This window comes from Diadema antillarum, unplaced genomic scaffold (genome assembly GCF_040938485.1).
Source record: "Diadema antillarum isolate AM-2024a unplaced genomic scaffold, OU_Dant_1.0 seq00000239_RagTag, whole genome shotgun sequence".
Taxonomy (NCBI): domain Eukaryota; kingdom Metazoa; phylum Echinodermata; class Echinoidea; order Diadematoida; family Diadematidae; genus Diadema; species Diadema antillarum.
The window spans coordinates 489,002-513,120 of record NW_027271286.1 but is presented as its reverse complement, the minus strand read 5'-3'; the positions used below and the strand labels follow the sequence as shown (position 1 = coordinate 513,120).

General features: G+C 37.2%; 1 protein-coding gene across 1 annotated transcript; it reads left to right on the top strand.

Moving 5' to 3' along the window:
- The first annotated feature begins 6,230 nt into the window (after positions 1-6,230).
- On the top strand, positions 6,231-22,516 carry LOC139729436 (patched domain-containing protein 3-like). The gene is made up of 4 exons (XM_071640361.1): positions 6,231-6,421; positions 12,297-13,300; positions 20,200-21,834; positions 22,425-22,516. The coding sequence occupies exons 1-4, from the start codon at positions 6,231-6,233 to the stop codon at positions 22,514-22,516; spliced, it is 2,922 nt and encodes a 973-aa protein (XP_071496462.1).
- The last annotated feature ends 1,603 nt before the right edge of the window (positions 22,517-24,119 follow it).

Genomic DNA, 24,119 nt, shown 5'->3' with positions numbered 1-24,119 from the left:
ACCATTCTAAAAACATGCGCTGTACCTTCCAAAGTTTAAGATTCGTCAAAGAACTAAGATAACTTGTGACGAAAAAAAAAACCACACACGATTTTTTTTACCTTCTTCCTTCAAGCATTCTACAAAAAGTAAGTCTCCCCAGAATTCCATTAAGAAATGAATACGAATGATTATGATAATAATATCATGTTAAAGGACAATCCTATTCACAGATTCTATCAATCCATGAACACGCTCGAAGTAAGGCATGCAATCACTTAAAGAGCGAATAAGTAAAAGCAAGATGGACCATAACTATGTGGTTCTATTTTTTTTTGTTATATCCGGTTCGTTTTTCGGATGCCTAAGAACTATTTAAAAATACGGTGCTTAACATCTTCACGCACTTCACATTATTATTCATGTATGTGCAAGGAGCTCCTTGGAATGTGCAAGTACAATGATAATGCAGGAACCAATAAATCAAATCAAATCAATTTTCATTTTATGGAATAGAAACCAAACTGTAGGAGTAGGCCTATATGGGTGGGGACCCTGTAGAGACAAATCGCCCTAGCATACAATGTAAACCTAGAGACCTAACAATAACGTCGTTCGGTTTATAACAAAATGCATCTTTATTTTTTGTATGTTTGTTTGTTCTCGGGATTTATTTCAGTTATGCACTTTGGAAGGTACCCCCTTAAAACAAGACAAAGCAGACCCACAAGAATTATGAAGTATCAAGTTTTTTGAAAATTATTTTATAGGCTCCTTCTTGTAAAGTGATATTGGTCGGCAAAGGATACAAGAATAGTACGATATGGTTTGTCATTCAACTGAATTTACTGTGCCCGCTTGTTTTGAGATTTAAAACAAACATGGACAGATGTAAAGATGTTATTGAGCTGAAATTGCTTTCGTTGCTGTCTTAAAAACGTTAATATATCGTACGTTTAGATATTCCACATTTTTGTATGGTCAAGTGTAGGAAACTACGTGGTTGCAATGTTTTCAGCGTCAGCGGAAGATCAGGTGCTATTAAGCTAAATGATTGTACAGTATGTCCCAAAATAAATTACAACGGGGCCCTCCGCAATGATATCTTAGTGAATCAATCTACAAATTCAGGGTATGAAACTATAACTCATTGTCCACATCTTACAGAAAACCCCACTCGATTTGCTTCAGTGGTCAAAGAGGAATACGGAATTTTGTAGAGGATGTCGGGAATCTCTTCTGTCCAAGTTCTGTCTATCATTCACACACAAGATCATCGAAATGCTAAACTCGGAAGAATCCGATTCATGACATGCTTTACAACAATCCATATTTCTCTGTGACCGCTTAACCAAATCGAATGGGGATTTCTGCAAAATAGAGCTAAAATGTTATATTTTAAGACCCTAAAGTAGCATTTAATCATATTGTGCATTATCAATGCGAAAATCTAATTGTAATTTTTTGGGGGACATACTGCAGTAAGTCACCCCAAAAATTACAACCAGATTTTCAAATTGATAACACCTAATATGATCAACCTGTCTAAGTGATACTTCAGTATCATCTTAACATCTTAGCTCTATTTTGCAGAAAACCCAATTCAATTTGGTTAAAGGGTCAAAGAGAAATGTTGATTGTTGTAAAGCATGTCATGAGTCTGATTCTTCCAATTTTAGCAATTCAATGCTCTTGTGTGTGAATAATAGACAGAATTTGGACAGAAGAGATTCCCGACATCCTCTACAAAATTCCATATTTCTCTTTGACCAGAGAAGCAAATCGAATGGGGTTTTCTGTAAGATGTGGGCAATGAGTTATAGTTCCATACCCTGAATTTGTATTTAGATTGATTCACTATTTTCAAAGATATCATTGCGGAGGGCCCCGTTGTAATTTATTTTGGGACATACTGTAGAGGTTAAACATTTATACGCATTATACAAACGCAACTGTTTATACTATTATACCAGCCGATCGCGATATTTTATGAGTCCTTGCATAATTCCTGAATTCGAGTATGTAGCCGTTGCGTGTTGATATTCTATATCATGAACTACGATTCAAACTATGACATATATATTATATGATAATACCAGTTACAGAAAAAAACAAAACAAAAGTGCATGTCTACCGTGTAATTCGTGTGATGAATAATGGTGCCTATTTTGTATACACGTATTAATATTTGTGAAGGCCAAATTTGGGTAATGGAGTGCATATGAGCTTGGTGACAAAGAAGTATTACAATTCCAAATAATTTATCACACGTCTTGCAATGTTATACTAACCTGCATATCTACAACCAGCGGTGGTTTATGGAGCAAATTATGTCAATACTTGTACTCCTGCTTCTATACTTCTCTACCGTCCAAATTTTTTTGCAAATATATGTTTATATATATATGTATATATACATTATACACTAGGCAAAAAAAAAGAATTTTATCGAGTTTATATTTTTCACAGAAGATCTATGTATTATATATCATACCAAAGGTAATTTGATTGGCTATCAACGTAAAAGGTCAATAAAAAAGGAAAATTTATGAATGAGTGAAGAGGTTTGTTTTTGTCCCCCTAGAAACAAAAGTAAAAATCTCAAAAATTGACATGTTCTCTTTCATTCGCAAATGCCCTTCAAGATAACAATGATAACGAAAGGGCAGTTTAACACAATGAGATGCATGAATGAAATAGCAAAAATGAGTTTTCGTTCTGCTTTTCTCTTTATAGCGTCAAACAAAATCACAGTGGGCAACTGAAGGTACGAAATATGAAATAAGAAATCTGTGAATTCAAACTCACAAGATATTTTAATTACCGTCCGATATCTGTTTTATCTCTCTTTCAAAGTTTTTTTGAGAACTGCATTTATGTTCGTTTATTGTCTTTTATCAAAGAGTGCAATATATTCACTTCTAACCAATATGGTTTTAGGGAGAGGCACTCCACTTCTCATGCATTAATCAATTTTATTCAAAATGTGATGTATGCCATAGAAAATGAGGAAATTTGAATTGGCATGTTTTTGGATTTGAGCAAGGCTTTTGATAGTCATGATCATGATATTTTACTGAATAAGATGTATTGGTATGGTATAAGAGGAATTGTTTTAGATTTGTTCCGCAGTTATTTATCCGACAGAGTGCAATATGTTGTTGTGGATGGTTTTCAATCTAAAACTAAAGAATTGAAGTGTGGAGTACCCCAAGGGTCAATCTTGGGACCTCTTTTATTTCTTTTTATATATGAATGACTTATGTAGATATATAATGCAATCATTGCGCCCTTTTTAGAATATGGTCTTTCTGTTTGGGGATGTGCTACAAAAATATATTTAGACAGACTTTTTAAACTACAAAAACGTGCAATAAGGGTTATTAACCATTCAACTTATTTAGCTCACACTTCACCAATTTTTAATTCCCAAAAGATTTTAATGTTGTATGATAGATATAAGTATATTTTATGTAATCTTATGTTTTTATGGCATAGAAAGCTTTTACCCAAGTCTCTGCTTAAATTTCATTATTCATTCATCATACAAGAAACGCTGAGAAATTTCACATGCCAAAAGTAAGAACATCGTTATTTCAGAAATCTGTGTTTTATCAAGGTTCGCTTATATGGAATTCAATACCAGATGATATTCGTAAAGTTACTTCTTTTAATGTATTCAAACGTAAACTTAAAGTAGGCACGCATAGAAATCTAAATTATGCATAAACCAGGGTCATATATACCTCATTATAACGAGGAAGTACCATAGATTCCACCTAACCACGTTTCGAATTCACCTAGAAACGCTTACCAATGATAGGCCCTTCTTAATAAAACGAATAACTAGTTTTAAAGACCTAATAAAATGGTTTAGGCATTTTTTTCTCAATGATGTAATAATATTAAATGTTAAATTCTAAGTAATTCTATGGTTGTGCGGGGTTTTTTACTGTTCTGAATTTTGTTCTATATTTGTTAACATAATGGATGCAATTTCCTCGGTTTTGGAAAACTTGCTATACTTTCGCCGCATGCGGCGCACTATCACTTCTAAATTGTGATGACGTCTAAGAACGGAGTCGCTCACGACCAGTCTAGCCGTAGCCAGCGAGCTGGCAAGGCTATGCTAGCGCAGCGCAGCGACAGCCGGCCGGCGGCCGGCTGCACTGGCTAGCGCTGGCGGGGGAGCGAGCTAGCGAGCGCATAGCAGGTGCTGCGCTGCACTATTGTCATTGGCTAAGCCTTTAGACAAAAGAATATTTAATGAACTGTATCGGATTTAATACTGCCAATAATACAGATTACAACTGTGGTACGCTTGGATATCCATTATTTTCGGCAAACTCGTGAAATAGGCCCCACCACAGCGTGTCTGTACTAATAGTAATACTACGGCGACTCGCCTGTTTCAGCCCCACCGTGTGGCGTTCATCTCGGTAGGTAAGCACGGCGGTGGGGCTGCCTTCCACAGTGAATACTCGTGAATGCGGCGAAAATGACTTCATAATATGGCCCTCGACTTATTTAACGGCCAATTTAACCATAAATACAACCCTACCTAACCCTAAACCCTAGGAGGACCTACCCTTGCTTGCTATAAACGCACGGGTACGGTGCACGCGCACTGCGGTGGGGCCTATTTCACGATAGCCCCACCACCACTGCGTGTCTGTACTACGGCGACTCGCCTGCTTTATAGGCCTAGACCTACTCATGAATCCAGCCCCACCGTGGCATTCATCGGTAGATAAGCACGGCGTTTGGGCTTCCTTCCACAGTATGATTTTTAGCATAAAACAAAAACTACTCGACCAAAATTGACGATAATTGTTGGTATCGTTTTTCTTAGAAAATGGCGCATCTAAATTACTGATGACAAATGTCGCAGAAACTGACTATGGGAAACTGGATAGGCCTTTTTTTTTTTTTTTTTTTTTTTTTTTTTTGAGCCACGACCCACCCTGTAACAACATATCCCCCTAACCGTTAGGCGTTAGAGTGTAGCCTCTGTACTACTACCAAAGATTCTGCTATTACTACTTACTAGTCTACTAGACCTAGTGCCGTAGTGGTAATAGTACTACTACTAGTAGTAGTACTAGTAGACTACTACTACTAGTAGACTACTATTACTACTAGTAGACTACTACTGGTAGTTTAACTTGTAAGCGCCGGCCGACGGGCCAGGCCACAGCCGGGACGCTCCCGCTTGCTTGCTGCGGCCGGAGTAGCCGCTCACTTTGTGAGCGAGCTGGGCCTGTTCTTCTAATCTACTTACTAGACAAACAGTTACAACTTACAATGTCAATCATGTAGAATACAGTATATCCTTTCTAACGTTAAACTATATGGGGGCATACCAGACATACCACTCTGTATTTCCCAGGCGATCATTTCCGTGAGGTCTATTCTCGGGCTTGGTGCCATGTTCATACGCTCTTGTACTGGCAGCGGGGGAGATGCAGCTGGTTCATATCGGTAAGGTGCAGCCCCACGATAACGTTCTGGTTCATCGGCTGCCTCTCCCTCCCCATCTTCCCCTTCAACTTCATGTGCCTCCTCTTCTTCTCCGCTATCGTCAGAGCTGCAGTCTTCATCATCATCATCAATGTCGAAGTTTACCCATATAGGGGAAGACATTATGCTCGAGGTACCAGGTATCTGTGCAAGCTAACTTAGTGATAATGTACGTGGTAATGCGTACATGTCGACAGTCAGTGGGTCGACCGGGAGCGCACATCCCGCGGGGCCCGGGCCTGGCCGGGCTAGCTATCGTGTACGCGCGTGTACCAAGCTAGTAATCTGAGTGCTTGTGCTGAGCGGCGTCTGCTAACTGAGCACAACTCCGTGCTTATACGTCATCAATCGGTTCAGGGGTGTTGGTCACGTGACTATCTTTTTCGCAAAAGCTGCAACGGGGTCCTCCAAAAATGTGATATTTGGGGGAGTTTCTAGAAGCGATAAAAACCGGAACGACACTGACAACATATTTACATTGATAATCATGACATATATTTTACATTTCTTTTGCATATTAAAACATTTTGCAAGCATTTTATTAGGTCTTTAATAAAGCCAGAGAACAGCTCGTTTGTACTCTCAGCGGGGAGATGACGTCACCGTGATGAGGCCTCGATCTTATGCGAGAGAGCGAGCGCGAGCTAGCGCTAGCTAGCGTATAGCTAGCTGTATACAAAGCCAAGCTAATACGTGTAGGATGCGAAGCCGACTAGACTTTCTTGTTGAAAATGGCAGAAGGTACCTCTGACTTGGATATCGAGGACCTCATTTTGGAATGTGATCCAGATTCGGAGGATTCGTTTGATGATTCGGACTCTTACGATAACGACCATGGGGAGATAGGCGAGTACGACGAAGATGAAAGTGACGTCGAAGGATCATCAGGCAGTGCAGGTGCAGTTGAACGCCAGCCTGTACCGTATTAAAACGAGCCTCTTCCTCGCAATCCCGCCGTGGCTGGCCGGGTAGTGGAGCGGGAGAGAGATGGCGACGAAGGCGCGGGTGAAATCGATCTCCGCAGTAGACTTGACCCAGCTAATGTTCAAAATTGGCAAGTTTTAGCACCATTTGTAGCAGATTTCATATCAAATTGAATAATGTGAAATGTGAGTATGTATTAGCCCAGCCACAGGCCATCAACATGAATTTGGGAAAGTATCAGAGTATAGAGACCTTTCAGTTTCAGTTTAATAGAACTTGAACAAGATTCAAGAAGTTCGATTGTGAGATTTTGAGTTTGGAATGAGAGCAAGGGCCTAGCTGTTAGCTATTCAATTAGCATGACTTTGTCTGAGCTAGGGCCTAACTTTTTAGACTATGCCAAAATGGGGAAATTAGCAAAGGTAGTTTAGTTGTTGAATCAAGATATCTGGCCTCAAAATGCATTTTTGATTTGGATTTACCAATTAATACCCCTTGATTTTTTAACGTACGCATACAGGCCTTAATTGCATAGCCAAAAGAAATAGTACAGTATTGTAAGAAATTTAAACCCATAATACCCCACCCCCCCAAAAAAAAAAATAATAATAATAGATCTATAGTAAACAAAAGGTCAACATGTACAAGGAAATATGTAAGAAATTCACACAAAAATGCATGAGACAAATTAATGATACTGATTTTTTTCCCTGTAACTATTTGTTTGAATGTTAAAACGACCTTGGTGTTAATACGACCACCATGAGATTTATCTCGACCACAAAAACATTGAAAATCCATAAAGCAGATACCTTACCTGCAAAATTCAGCACAGAAACAACAGGGCCTGCAGCACAAGGGCCTCTAGCGGCAACGCTAGACCTTGGAGTCTGGACTTTCGTCTGGACTTTCTTCAAGTTCTGGCAGCAGGGCTAGGGCCATTCGGGGTATGTATTGCATACGAAACGTTTACGCTGTGCCTATTATTAGCGCTGTGCACGTACAGCTGTCGACGGAGCGGCGAGTAGAATCTTCTCGGTCCTCGACTGCTCACTAGTCCTAGCCCTAGTTCTAGTCTAGAGTCTATATGTACTGAGTGCCGTTTTCTTCTAACTAGGCGTAAACCGTGATTGCCGTTGACTATTTTTTGGATTTAGATTTTAAAAATCACTCAGTCCTCATCTTCGTTAGATAGTTTGAACTGTGATGTCGAACCATTAACTATCGCTCATCATCAATGCATAGTTAGTGCAACGTTACTTTTTTTTACACACAGTTTTCTATGGGCTGCACGTTCGGACAATGGTGCCAATTTCATTTTGCATATCTGGGCTATTCCCCACAAATTTGATCTAAATAAAAAGCTTTAGAAGAGATTCCTTTAAAAAATTAATAAATATTGTTTAACATGTTTATTTCAGCTCCATATTGCAATTTTACTAAATAACAGTTTTTGCAGTACTTCGTGTGAGATTTCATCAGTAAATTGACATGTGTAGAACCTTTCTAGTTCGTTTTGCTACAGTATGTCAGTACGTATTTTCTGTTGGCGCAAAAGGGCCGATAACAATATTTGAATAGCGGAATAGAGATGGCCGTGGGTGTAAGCAAAGACTTACACAGAAATGAAATAAAATCACACAAAAGAAATATCAAAGATTCATTTTCTTGTGATCTTCATTGATTGCATTTCATATAAACAGAAAACATCATCCAGGTGAATAGGTACAATGTTCCCACAAACGAAATATCGCAGACGATTGTACACAGGTAAAATAATGACTTACTGATATCAAAAAGCTTGAATTTCCACGGAAATGTTATATTACTTTGATAATCCCGTAGTTCTAAATCAGAACGTTACAGTGACAGATTTGATTTTACTAAACTTCCGAGTTTCCTGACGATGAGGCGATCGCGAGCAGAAAAACAGAGATCTACAGTCTAGCAATGCATATCATATGCATGCAGCTAGCTAGCTGCAGCGTGCGCGTGCAGGCTCGATACGGTGACGTCACATTCACAGCCGTTTCCAGATCGACTCGCTCCGTGTCTGGTGCCTGCCCCGAGTTGTCCGACAGAGGGCGATTCTTTATGCGGGCCTACTTTAAAGAGAATTTTATACAAAATTATCGTTCCTAAGTTCTTGACAAGCTTGGCTGGCATTACATGTATTCTATCTAGTGATTGTAACTCACTTTGTTTGTACTGTCTTCGTAATGTAAATGTAGTGTTTTGTGTATCATGCTGTATTGCTTTTTGTTTTGTTCTTGCAATTGTATATTTGTTCATCTCGTTTTTTATAAATATGAAATAATTTTCCACCAGAGCATTTGTTTAATTGATTATCTGGGTTGGCCAGATTTTAAGGAAATTTTTAATTCCTCGTTGGCTGCTTCCCTTCAGCTTTATGTATTCCAAAGTTCTGTTTTTACTCTGTCTGTCATGATTGTTCATCAATGTCTTTCTCTGTTGTTTTTTTTTTAATGCTGAACAAATAGATTCAGTTCAGTTCAATTCAAAATGACATGGGAGCAAGGGCACAAAGGTGATTAAATGAGCAGAATGTTTTTGTTTCATTCTTTGATTAAGTAATTTGAGATTCATGAAACAGATTCAAGAACCAAATGTGACCGTGCACCTTAAAACGAACATAAAGTCGCACACACTGATTTTGCATGAGGACTGAAAATAAATGAAATGGGTCAACCTAGCCGAACTTGACTTTTTCATATTTTCTGAAAGAGCGGGTCTTCTTTTACATTACGCTAAAATTTGGTATCATAAAACGGGCAGGAAAGTGTGTTTTTCAGCAGTTTATCTCGAACATTTTTGGTAGAATAGTGTGATTAGGTGTGTCTTTAGAATCCCTTTTTTCATTTCTGAAAAACCTTGTCCACACTCTTCACTTTCAACTCAAATAACTTTTTAAGAGATAATGTTACTGCTTTGAAAGTTGGCATTAGTTATGGCAGAAGATGTTAATGAGGCATGCTTAATTTCAGTTTAATTTGATAATCCCTTCATTGTTGTAACTCTGGTGGTTTTTATACTTCCTGTTTTTTTGTCCCATTCATCGCACAGCCAGCACGGTTTGGTAAAGATTAAGCGCTTGAATAGACACTGTACTTCAGAGCCTCTTTTCTCAGTTCATTTTTTTCCTGAGTTTGCGCTTTCTTTCCAATATTTAGAAAGGTTAGGAGAGTCTATGTGATTTGAGTTATACATCATTTTAAAGCTTAAAGTCTGCTCTTTCAGAATATGGTCTTAACTACAAATTCATGTCTGGCGATTTTTTTTTTTCTTTTGAGGTGCAGGGTCACAAATATTATTTACAATTTTCCTAATTTGAGAAATCAGTACAAATTACTAGCATTTTTGTAAATATTGCTTCTTCTTTCATTTTATTTGAATGTAGATTTGACAGAAGATTCATCATTTTCCTCCGTTATTTTCAGCCTTTATTGATCTTTTGGTCTTCAAAGATGTTACAAAGATAAAACGTTTATTTTTTCAGCTTAATTCTTGAGTTTTATTGTATTAAATTTTCCTTTGTTTTTATTGTTACATGGAAGAGTACTTAGGCATGAATGACAACTTGTTCATTTTTGCAATTTTTACTTCTGTGCCTTGGAAGAGAAAAACAAAGGTGTTCACACATAAATTTTCCCTCTTTATTGACCTGCTGGGTTGATAGCCAATTGATTTTCCTTTCCTATGGTATATAATACTTTAACTTTTAGTCACATTTTCTATGAGAAATATGCACTTGAAAAAGTGTTTACTTCCTTTTCTTTTTTTTCCTTTTTTTGCTGAGCGTATGTTATACATATATATATTATAATTGTCAATTTTGAAAAGAAAGTTTTTGAAAGAAAGTTAAGAAGAAACCGTCTTCATAAATTTTCAATTTGGGCTTCGACTGAAACACAGTATCAAAATATTTTAGCTCTTTAGCATCGGTACCGCATACTATTGCTAAATTATTTTTAACTTATCTATGTGGGTAATTCCATAAATGAGGTACCCATCTTGAGATATGCTTATTTTGACAATGAAATCAGAAAATGATCTTTTCATTAAAAAAAAGAAAGAATTTTAAAAAGTCGCATTTAGTAAGTCCCTTCGAAAGAGAGTGAAACATAAAAAAGCGTTCTTTTTGTAAACGGGAAACCATGGCAACCTAAATAGCAACAAAGACTTCAACGTTGGTGCTTGATATGGATACCATTCTCATATAAGTTAATAAGGTTCCTCGTGTAAGCAATTTTCGTGACATCAAATCTTACACGAGGAGTTTAATTTAATAATTTGAAAAAAAAAATCCATCATTTCATGCATGACTTTTGTATATAGTATTCAAAATTTGCTTGTCTTCTATCATTTGTCAGCCATTAAAATATACTTTTATCCACCAATAAGCTTTAATCTGTTAAGCATATATTGCAGTAAAAATGCCCAATTTTGCCCAAAACGTCGTATTTTGCACTTTTTTGTAAAAATATGTTGGGTGCTTTGTTGTAGCATATTTTGCTTCTTTCAAAAAGGAAGATATTTACCTGAATAATAGGACTCAGAGTAAAATTGCTGCAGGGCTTGTACTTTGTAAGCAATGGCATGATGAAACTAGTAAAAGGGGACATGCATTTAACCAATGTGAGCTTCTTTTATAAAATTACCTTTGTTTTCCTGGACTTCTTCAAGGCCTTCTAATATATAGTAAACATGACGCTATGTCACTGAACGAATGATCAAAAGCCCATTATACCTGATTTATAGTGATACCCTATAAACTCTAACTTTATTCTTTCTGAGAGGACAACAAGAACGCATTATTTATGCAATATCTACGCTGCCCTCCCACAGTCATAGTGCTGAACATGTACATCGTCTTACAAACTTTATATTTCTATTATTATGTTTCACTAAGAGCGATTTATGTGCGATTTCAATAGCAATAATACCACATTCTTTTTATTCTAAGCTTCCATGATTATCATGCTGACTAGTGTAATGAGTTTCAATTTTGTTTTCGGAAGAGGCTTATTGACACGAAATACATTATGTTTATGTTTGTAGCATTCAAGGCTTCTTTGAAGTAAAGGAGCATTGTTCGTAAGACTCGTTTGAGAACAAGTTCGGCTTTTTTTTTCCTCTCAATTTTTCAACCTATTTATCATAAACCTACGGAAGTCCGCTTCTCTTAATGTCAAGAATTGATTAATCTATACCTTTCTTATAATTGTTGTCATAGATTGATGCGGAGCTGGAGCATGCAGTTCAATGTAAAACATTGGTTATCATTCTATGTCTTTTCCTCTCCCTTATATGATGGTCGATGTCAAGAACCACTGAAACTCTCCAATATTTTAGCCAATATACAGTGACAAAATTGCCATTTCGTTCAATTTTTTACTTTGAATTAATTCAGACTAACTACTTGGAATTGATCTATCAGATTTGATACAAAGCATGCCTCTTAAACCTTTGACTGTTAAGGCAGTTTGGTTCCCAAATGTTATGAATAATTTGTTGTTGATTAAAATGCCCTTCAACTGTTCAGAGATCTGTTTTGTTTATTTTCCCGGAAATCTTACTATAGACTTATCCTTTGAGCAGTACTGCCAGAATTCAGAGAAATAATTCACCGTGTCCACTGTTATACGTAGGATGAGCATGGTGGGCAATGCGTGGGTTGAAAATTAGACATGGGACCTTATACAAAAGCTGTACGTTACCTCGAAGTCAATGTTAGGTTAATGATTGTTTGACATGAGAGGATATATAGAGAAAGAAATTCTTGTTAATTGTTCATGTTACCACCATATTATCATTAATACAATTTTGTTTTGTACTCTTTGTATTTTTCCCAGTCCAATGGCGTCCTACAGATGTATTGAGAGAGGACTGTCGAAAATATTTGGCAAGTACGGACGGTATCTTGCTCGCTGGCCAGCCTTCTTCTTGACGGTCCCGTTGCTGCTGACTGCTGTTCTCGGCAGCGGGATCGTCTTCTTGCAGATGGATACAGACGTCATTTACCTCTTCACCCCCGACGTCAGTCGGGCTCACGACGATGCCGAGATCATTTATGACCTCTTTCCGGTCGATTACGACGAGTACTACCCCAGCCGCGGCAAAGGTGACGAAGACCTGGCCGCTAATATCATAGTCCAGCCCAAGACTGGTGATAATGTGCTCACAGAAGCCATTATCGCTGAGATGCTACGCTTTGATCGCGGTGTGCGAAACATTACGGTCCTCAACGATAGTGGTGTTGAATACGACTTTGAAGCCGTATGCGCCAGACAGCAAGGTGACTGCCTGTTGAATTCTGTTTTGCAGGTGTTTGCGTACAATGAAAGTCGAGTGAGGGACACCACTTTGACGTATCCATTGTACTCCCCAACTCATGAGGACACGGTTTATTTCTTAGGTCCATTCTTTGGTGATGTCACATTAAGGGATGATATGTCAACCATTACCAAGGCAGGTTTCACCGCCTTGGCGTATTACTTGAAGACAACTCCAGAGCTCGAGTCCGAGGGAAGAGATTGGGAGAAAAAATTTGTCGACTACGCCGACAACTTCCGATCCGACGTCATCTCCGTTTCCTACATCGTGTCGCAGTCGCTCGACAGCGAGATCCATTTGGCGGCAGAAGAAATCTTTCCTTTTTTCACCGTTTCCTACACCCTCATATGCACGTTTGCCTGCGTGACTTGCGTAATGACGGACTGGGTGTACAGTAAATCTCTGCTTGCCTTCATGGGAGTCATATCGGCTTCTTTAGCCGTGGCTTCGACGCTTGGACTTCTCTCATTTGCTGGCGTCAACTTCAATGTTGTGACTCTGTCGATGCCTTTTCTCATTCTAGGTAAGAGCTTGGTCTTTAGATTTATGCTGTGGCTAGATGAAAAGAATTAGCTTCACGAGTAAATGAGGATCTACATATGGTTTAAAGGTCGTATATCCCTTTTGCAAACGTCACGAAATTGTTCCGTGTTTTAAGAATGATATTCCCCAACAACTGTATGAAATGTTACGGTAATACACCTGTAAGTTTTGGGGCTTTTTAAGGAATTATAAAGTAAAATCATGTCACTTAAGAATGCCCTCCCCTTTTGCACCAAGAATAACGGATGGAATTTCATTCGGTGTGAATAAGTTCACTGGAAATCATTGTATTGTTTCCCCGCCATCAGGAAGACATATCCCGTTTTACCATTCTACCATTCGGTGTCTCGCGTGCGTTGGTTTTAAACGCTCCATCTCCTCTTCCTTCGCCCCTTTTTATGCCTCCGCCACGAAGTGGTGCCGGAGGCATTATGTTTTCGGGTTGTCCGTCCGTCCGTCCTTCCGTCCGTCCGTCCGTCCTTCCGTCCGTCCGTCCGTCCTTCCGTCCGTCCGTCCGTCCGTCCGTCCGTCCGTCCTTCCGTCCGTCCGTAATGAATTTTGTGGACAAGGTAACTATCAAAACCTGTTGAGGTATCCTAATGAAACTTGGCATGTATGTGTATTAGGGGGTGAAGTTGTGCCTATCAACTCTTGGGTGCACATGCTCAAGGTCAAAGGTCAAAAGGTCAAGGTCAAATACATAAAATTTCACTATTTCCACCATATCTATTGAATGCATGAAGATATTTTCTTGAAACTTAGTGTATACATGTATTACCCAATTGAGATTCTCTGGTGAAAGTTTGGGTTATGAGGTCAAAGGTCAAAGGTCAAAAGGTCAGGGTCAAATACATAAAATTTCACTATTTCCACCATATCTATTGAATGCCTGAAGATATTTTCTTGAAACTTAATGTATACATGTATTACCCAATTAAGATTCTCTGGTGAAAGTTTGGGTCATGAAGTCAAAGGTCAAAGGTCAAAAGGTCAAGTAAAAATATTAAAACTTCTTTTTTGTTCTCCGTACCTTGGAAAATTGTTCAAGGTATCTTAATGGAACATAGTATATACATGTACTGACTGGAAGTGATTATCTAGAGAATGTATGGTTCATGGGGTCAAAGGTCAAGCGCAACACTTCAAAATTTTACTATTTCCCTCATATTTATGCAATGCCAGAAGGGTTATTTTTTTTTACACATGGTGTATGCATGTGTAACCTAATAGAAATTCTCTGGAAAGTTTTTTTTTTTTCCTTCTTTTTTTGCATCAAAGGTCAAAAGGTCAAAGATCAATTGAAAGTGCTGAACTAACTTTTTCCTCCATATCTCGGAAGTGGCTCAAGTCATCTTGAAACTTCGTACATATTATGCATGTTCTACCTGAAAGTGATTATCTTATGAATTTTAGGGTCAAGGGCCAGATGAAAATGGTAACAATTTACTATTCAATTCAGAAATTGCACTTTTTCTCCACACCTGTACCTTGAAAATTACTCAATGCCTAAATGTATGAATGGGTCAAAGTCAAGTTAAAGTCCTTAAATCCCTAGATACATGCTCTCCTATTCATCCAATTAAACCTAGGTCAAGGAAGGTGAACATTCAACACATTTGTGACAAACTTGTCATTTCAATATTTTGCCAATTTTGTGAAAATGTAATCACACATTGTCCACATGTGGGCAAGTCCAAGCTATTTTGCACCAGTAACGCGTGGGACATCACAAGAAGATTTAGCCCTATATTACACTGTTAAGATTGTAATTTCATATGTTGGGTTGCTTTTGATAGCTAGTAGGTATCTTCATTCAAAACAATAGAAATAATGAGAATCACACGTTCAGTATTTAATTTATGCAAATTTATTCTCCAGTAACGCGTGGGACCACAAAAATTGTCTTTTTTTTTCTTCTTTTACTTTTATCTCAATTATTGTGAAAATACTTGGTATACTATAAAATCATTACAAACATCTTTTTCTACAATAATAACTGTACCTGAAATAAAACATTTCAGAAAAAATCATAAAACTGTTTTCTCTCAAGGTCAATTATAGAAAGATAGGTATAGTAACGCGTGGGACAAGTAACGCGTGGGACATTTTTGTCACTATGAATATTGTGATGTGAATTGCACATTTGCTCAGAGAAACTTTAATATGGGGCACTAATAATCTAAATAGATGTATTTCTAATAAATTCTTGCAAATTCAAATGATTTAGACCCACCAGAACAATAGATATAATAAAAAATATGAAATGCCTGTGTTATCCTTTATTTTTTGACATTTGACTTTGAATGTGACCTTGAAAATAGCATGCAATGATCTTTTGTGAATTATTTATCCAAAGTGGAACTTTTCACCAAATTTCAAGTCAGAATTCACAAAATTACAAAAAATCCCTCAATAATGTACACATTTCCCATAGAAGACTAAGATTTAGTACACTTCCATTGACTTGTACACAAATCGTCCCACGCGTTACTAAAATGTCCCACGCATTACTAAATTTAATTGAAAATTGCAAGTATGAGATTTATCAGACTAACTTTTTATCTCTTGGACATGATTAGGTCCATTGTGAATTTGGTCTTTTGAAAGTTTCAGGTCAATCAAATCATTAAATTTTATGCAAATGAGAAATAATGACCTAAAAAAGTAACGCGTGGGACATGCTAATTTTGGCCCATCCCTCATTTGCATAATTTATTTAATCAGCTGAGAAACTGAAAATCACAGTCATGATAACTTGTTAGTCAGACTTAAGGTCACCATACTTACTTTCATAAAAACTTGTAAAAATTAAAAATTCAGAATTTTTGAATGTCCCACGCGTTACTCTAAATTTTAATTTATTCAGATTAATTAATTTATTGCTGGTTATGCGGAAGGATCTTTACTTTTTCTTTTTGAAATTCATGTATTTTAACTTCTTAGCTTTCAAATGATACTAAGTTTATGTAGATTGACCCATTTTAAATTTTCAGTCTTGTGTGATCAAATAGCTTGGACTTGCCCATGTACTATCCAGACCTATTGGGAAAATCATGCATTATGGCGGAGGCATACCAGTCGCCAAAGCGACATTTCTAGTTCCTGTCTGCTTCAGTCTCTTCCTGTTTTTCCTTCCACCCTATTTTTTTTTCTTTACTTTTCAAGAGAGCTGTCTCGTGTTTGTGTATGTGTGTGTGTGCGGATATGTGTGTTTATTTATGTATGGATATATATATTTCTTTTTGTCTTTCCATTTTAGGCATTTTACCTTCTTCTGCTTGTTTAGCAATACAGTATATTCTTTTTTTCTCATGAATACACTGCAAACCAGAAGTTCTGCTTTTTAGCAGTCCTCTCAATTTCCAACAATTTTTTTTTCGGCATTCTACACATTCGTAAAAAAAAATAAAACAAAATACGTTTTTCGTGTCTAGGAAATAATATTTTGAGCGACACGGTTTCCTATCTCGAGAAATACTGACTGAAATGTTTACTATCGACGTGGCGTCCTTATTGCTGTTAATGAATGTATTGATGGCTTTCCAAGTATTTTTGATATAGCGGTTAAAAAGAGGTCTGCTCAGTGAAAAATTTACGCTTTTCACAGCGTAGTATCTGGGTAAGGAGAATTTGGCATGAAGTAAATTTGATTTGATTTCATGTATTTATTTTCATTTTCAACAGAGCATATGTGTGCTAATTATGCGCAAAAACAAAGCAATATGAAACTTCTACATAATCTTGTATCGAAATATTTTATGAGCACAATAAATTTTGAAGCCTAGATGCCTGATATTTGCTTTATAATGTTGAAACTTTTGAAAATGGAGGGAAAGGTAGAAATAAAGCTTGTAATATGAATTCCCCTCAAGACTGTAATTGACAAGGTACAGAAAAACGTTACAGTGTACAGGTAGAGAAGAGTAGACATAAAGTGACATCAACACAACGACAAAACTAAAACCTCCATTAAGCCTTTCAAATAACTGAGATGATTTTTTTTTTAGTGAGTTTAATTTTGACAACAAAGTACAATTTATTTTTTGTTTGTTTATTGAAAGCAGCAAAGACTTTGACACCCATCGAGCCTAAAAGCGTACGTGAACGTTGGTAATCTCTAGATTTTTTTTCATTATGGAAAATACTAATGTCAAATAATAAAATCAAGGTTCTCATATATACCTCATACACGTCATAGGCGAAATTCGGACCCTCAGTAGCATATACACTTCAGATTTCAATTGATAGTTTGATAACAAATTAAAAAAGAAAATCTTACCAAGTTTTTTCAAGTGCGTATGAAGCTTCAAACGTTCTTGATTATCAAATCAGATTCGACTACAATACTCCCTGTCGAGTGTTTAATCGACCCCCATCTCAAAATATTGATGTTTCTATTGTAGATTTTGCGATTCTTTTGGATAAGACAAACTTGAAATTATGTGACTGTTTTATTTTGAGTGATTTTGATATAGATTTAACAAAACCAAATGTTAATCTGAAGGTCATTTTAAGAATTGTTGTCCAGTTTTTATCTGCAACCAGCTAGTGATCGTCCCACACGTATTACTCAAGCATTTGCTTCTATAACATCCATACCAATGTAACTATCCCTATACAGTCAGGTTCTTGTAAATGACGTGTGATCATTTGTAAATTTTTACTACTTTATCAAGCCTTACTTACGTTAAGAAAACGTCGTGTAAAATCAGAGATGTTTGATTAATGAATTTGGTTCAAGGACCTTTTTTTAACGAAGATGAATGGCATACAGTGGAATAATGTTTTGGTGAAAATGATGAATAAAAAAAAAATAAAATTAAGAAGAAAGTTTTCCAAAGAAATCCTTTTGCCTTTATAAACATAGGAACAAAAAGGCCATGGTTAACAAAGTAATTACAAAAACTTTGTCAAAAAATTCACAGTTATATAAGAAATACCTTTTGAATTCCATCTTGCATCGAAAAGAAGTGAATAAAACATTTTTATTTAAAGTAAAAAATACTGTAACTATGATGATACGACAAGATACGAGATATTAGTTGAATAGGAAATTTGATGTAGTTAAGGTAACATAAAATCCATCTGGAAATTAATCAACAATATCTTTAATAAGCTAATGGAATACAGTTATTGATTCTCTTTATTTTAGAAGTTAAAAATATAACCAACAGTAAAGGTATTGTAGATACATTTGATGACATTTTGTTAACGTCGGAACTCATTTGCAAGATGTAGATAATGGTATAAATGAGAATAAATCTTTTCATGGTATTATCTGAAAACGCCAAATAATGGTATTTTTGTTACAGCCGATAACAAATAATGACAAAGTAACCATAGTAGACATGAAAAAATAAACATCAGGTCTGATACTGATGATATTGACATCACGATTGTAAAATTTGTAATTTTATTGATAAATTTGTGTTCCATTATGTAATATTTTCACCAAATGTTTACGTATCAGTACTTTTCTTGAGAAAATGGAACTGCACGAGTTACACGTATATATAAAAACGGAAAATTAACTGATGTAAATGATAATCGTTCAATATTGGCATTGACTATATTTTGGCCAATATTAGAAAACTTTGTTTATAACAGATGAACAAAATCTTTAGATAAGCATGATATTAGTTTAAGGCAGATATATATTCAACAGAAACAGCAGTATTGCAGGTTTATTGACAAGGTAAATAGAGTTATAAAGACAGCAGAGAATGTGCGTTAAGTGTTTTATTGATTTAACCAAAAAATAGATGTCATAGACCATTTGATTACTACTATTATTATCATCATCTAGAAAAAAAAAATAAATATTATTGCGGTGTAAGGGGCACTCCATTAAACTGCTGACAAGTTTTCAATATCTCTCAAATCGTCAACAATTAACATGTATTAATGGTGTCCCATCTAAAAGAAATAAAGTGTGGAGTACTAAAAGGGTCTGTTCTTGGGCCTCTTCTTTTTTCTTCAATGTATGATAATAATTAATCATACTCGACATATGATTTGTATTATTTCGTATACAGATCCTAAGAAATCATTTCATGATATAAATGTTCAACTTGGTTGTATTTATAAGCGATTAGATGTCAGGAAATAAATTGATTCTGAATGTTTATAAAAACCTATTATGTATTATATGGAACAAGAACTAAAATTGATCGTAAATTGAATTTGATTTATAGCGATAAGAAAAAAAAAGAACGGGTTTATGATATCGAATTCTGGGATGTTTTTAAAGATGACCAATTGTTTTGAAATCCCGATGTTAACCGCAAATGTTCAACCATATCCAATTTCTTCCACATTTTTTAAACATGTTACTTAATTCTTTTGTTTCACCTCACTTAAGATACTGTAGTATTGTTTTGGTCTTCACTGCAAAGAGGAAATATTGATCGCATTCATAAATGAACACAGATACGCAGTGTTGGTTGTTAACCAACTCTTTATATTTAGCTCTTAGTATGCATTATTTCTTAAGATGAAAATTATACCTGTTCTAGAATTTATTTTTCTTGAAAGTGTAGTCTTTATGCTTAAAGTTTACAACGATAATCTTCCAAAAGTATTTCACAGTCAATTCACTCTGAATGCGTAATTACAACACTAGGAACGTTCAAAATATTCACACACCATTAAACCGCATTTCAACAACTCAATCTTCCATACTTTACTATGGCCCTATTCTTTGGAATACTCTTCTCCCAGCAATCAAGAGCAGTAATACTTTAAGTCAATTTGAAAGGCTTTACAATATATCATATTACCATTATGATTATCACTACTTTCATTATTGAAGTTATTACCCTAAACATTGTATCATGGGTTCTTTTATTGTTCATGTGATATATTGCATGCTATTTGCAGGCATTGGACTTGATGACATGTTCATTATGGTAGCAGCATGGAGGAAAACTAGTCCATGTGAGACTGTTGAGGAGCGAATGGGTGGGACGTATGCTGAGGCGGCAATTTCTATCACCATCACCAGCATCACCGACGCCCTTGCCTTCTGCATCGGGTCGATCGCCCCTTTACCAGCCGTCCGCGTCTTCTGTCTCTACACTGGCGTTGCCGTCATCTTTGACTTTATTTTCCAGATCACTTTCTTCGGGGCCTGCATGGTGTACAGCGGTCGCAGGGAGGAGGCGAATCGTCACTGCATGACCCTGATGAAAGTTCTCCCCCACGACCAGGCGAGCTCGACAGCTTACAAGTTGTTCTGCGCAGGTGGAATGTCTCCAGATGATCGCCGAAATAGTGAAAAGAAATCCTGCGAAACAGGCGTCATGACTTTCTTCAAGGACTACTATGGGCCAGTGCTGTTGACCCTTCCAGCCAAAATCCTAACTCTGCTAATGTTTTGTGGCTATCTCGGTGGAGCGATTTATGGATGTGTTGCAGTAACAGAGGGATTTGAGCTGAAATTACTGGCAAGGGACGGATCCGCTGCTTCTATGTTCTTTGAGCATCAAGCAGATTATTTCTCAGAGTATAGTCCCTTTATTTCCGTCGCATTCCAGGACAAACTAAATTACAGTGACCCTGCCGTTCAGAGACAGGTTGAAAATGTAGTCGCAGATTTTGAAAGCAGCTATTACATTCACTCCGCCGAAATAACCGAATTCTGGCTAAGAGACTACTTAAGCTTTTTGCAGCACTCCCATGGCACAGACGCCAGTAGTGAAGACTTCATCTCAATTCTTGTTACCGAGTTTCTTCAAAATCCAATCTTCTCTAAATATGTAGAGGATATCGTTTTCGAGGAAGGATCCAATAACACCGTGATCGCAGCATCCAGATGTTTACTGACGGGAAAGAATGCTCGTACCACGAATCAGCAGATAGAACTAATGGCTGATGTGCGTCAGAGAGCAGATGGCTCTAACATGAGTTTGACCGCCTTCTCGCCTTTCTTCATCACATACGAACAATATGTGATAATCAGGCCTCTCACGATTCAAACTCTCTCCATCGCTGTCGTCTGCATGTTTGTCATCGCCTTCATTCTCATTCCAAGCCCCATCTGCTCGCTGGTGGTCACCATCTGCATCGCATCTATCGAGATTGGTATCATCGGCTACATGTCACTCTGGGATGTCAGCCTTGACAGCGTCTCTATGATCAACCTCATCCTCTGCATTGGATACAGCGTGGACTTCTCCGCCCACATCACTTACTCCTTTCTCTCTGGCACAGAAATCTACGACGGCAAACGGAAAGACGAACTCTCGATCTCCTCTCAGCACGCAGTGATGGCGCTCTACTCTCTCGGAATGCCCATCCTTCAAGGAGCCATTTCAACAATCATTGCCGTCATCGTCCTCAACTGGTCCTCCAGTTACATCTTCCGAGCTTTCTTCAAGATCATGTTCCTAGTGATGGTCTTTGGGATGCTGCACAGTCTGGTCATTCTACCGGTCCTACTATCTTCCTTCGAGGTGTGTCTCCGATGGTCTACTCCTTCTCTGGAGCCTATAGCCAAACCTGACCAGGCAGAAGGTAAAGTCCCGATGCTTATCTGAACAATTTAAAAAGCAAATAGTGTTGATAATTATACTCTTCATTCCCTGGTTAGTCTTAAGTGTTAGCACCACACTCTTCTGAAGGACCCTGTCATCATTATCATTCTAGCATCATCAGGGTCTCGGTATATCCTCTTAGTTCAAGAGGCATATTGTGAGTGAAATGTCTTGCCGGAGAACGACCACACCAGGCGTGATTCAAACACAGGATCCTCTACTTGAATATTGAGAGCTTTATGCATTTTATCACATGTTCTCACAGAGACGGGATCGAAAAAGAAAAAGATTGTGCTATAAATGTTACTTATTAAGTAAATCTGTAGTTTTAGTAAACGCGATTTGTCAACATTTCCCGACACTGCGTCCTACAGTGCATTACGAATTTGTCCTTATCGACGAAGTAACACAGCTCTCACAATATGATTTTCTGATATAACACATCATGAAAGTGCTTCTTTTGCATCGTATGGCAGTAGCGACGACATTAAAACTTCTGCTACTGTATTTGATGTAGGAATAAAACCAACGCCTATATCTCATTAACACTTTTCCTCTTGCCACCAACAGATTTACAAGATCTTCATCATCTATCGTCACCCGGGGAGAAGAGTGCCTTTGACCACTCGTCCACATCACGCACAAATAGTGCTTTCGAATGACAAAATCCCCGTACAGCCAACCCCCGTTATGACGAAGTCCTCCGGATCGGCAGTTTCCTTTCGTTACATCGAAATTCCGTTATAGTCTAACAGTAAAGTATATAAAGATACGAACGTGTAGATAATCATTTTAGGACCAGAATTTTTACTGAGAGACTTTCGTTAAAGCCATGCTCGTTATAACGAGAGTACGCTATATTGTTTTTTCTTTTCCTTTTTTTTTTTGGCATAATACTTGCATAGCCCGGAGAAGAAACTGGGAGATATCTCGAACCTGAACGACCTAACTCTCTGCATAAATAGTCGAAACATAATGTAGCCCGAGCAAGAGTAATGTTTGCCCGCTCTCGGGAGGTAGTTTAGGTTCACAGCTTCAAGCCCGGGCTAACGTCAGTATAATAATGGTATCCTACGTCAGTATAATAATGGTATCTTAATTTTGGATCGGGTTACCATGGTTACATTCTGTGACGCTGGCGGGAAACACAGCTGAAGGAGGGGAGGGGTGATAAGGTTACATTGACAGCTTCAAGTGGGCTCGCACGCCACTCGGATGATCAAGAATAGCACCCTGCTGCTAAAGTTATCTCGCTTCAAAAGCGAGCGAAAGTCGTGCGGAGTATAAAAGGGGTATAAGAGGACTTTTTTTCTTACAATACAATACAGTACAATACAATGCAATGCAATACAATTTTTACATTTGTATAGCGCTCGTGCAAACTATCTACTTGTTTCACTGCAACGTTCATTGGTTAATATCAAATGATTAGAGGAAAAGCGTCAGCTGAAAATCTGTATATAGGAACAAAAGCATCACAAAGAGGTTCAGGTACGTGGATCCCTAGTTTTTGGAAGTTAGGTTATTCTAAGCTATTACATGGAAATAGAGCAATTCTTTATTGCATTTCATTATGTTGGTTTGTTGATCTGTTGACTGTGATTAGATGTTGAGGTAGGTAAGGTTTGGCAAATGTTGATTCAATGACAAGTTGGATAGTTGAATTTGTCATTTTTTCCCCTTTTTTCAATTAAACTGAGTATTTAATAATCACACAACCAGAATTGATAGATGTCATGGAGAAGAACAAGCAAAATCTTCGTAGTTCTCATGTCATTATTTATCGTTTTAAAAATCAATACGGACAATACACACAGTAGAATAGGCTTACAGCTTGTAAAAAGAACAGAAAAGTGACAGAATGATAATTTTGATATGACGTAAGTTCCGTGCAAAGAATAAGAGAAAATGAATATTCACCGAAATTCCTAGATAAGAAAGATTACACAATTCACGAGAATCGAATGGATAGCACTTTATGTAGAGAAAGGCAATATTCACGGGCAAAGGACATTTACCAATAGATAACAATTTCATGAGCAGAAAGGATCAAACTCATATCGTAGTGATAGTTCATGCTACTGAAGTCCCTGCATTCTAGTTGCTATTTTCTGTATGCCGGCATCTGTCATAGCTGTTATCAGATGTCTAAACGGGTTTTATGCTCTAATGTGTTATTCTATGAATATAGTGTTGCAACATTAAACTGTGATCAAGAAGAACCTAAAGTTATGAGTAAACAGACTTCATGTCAAAATTACGTGG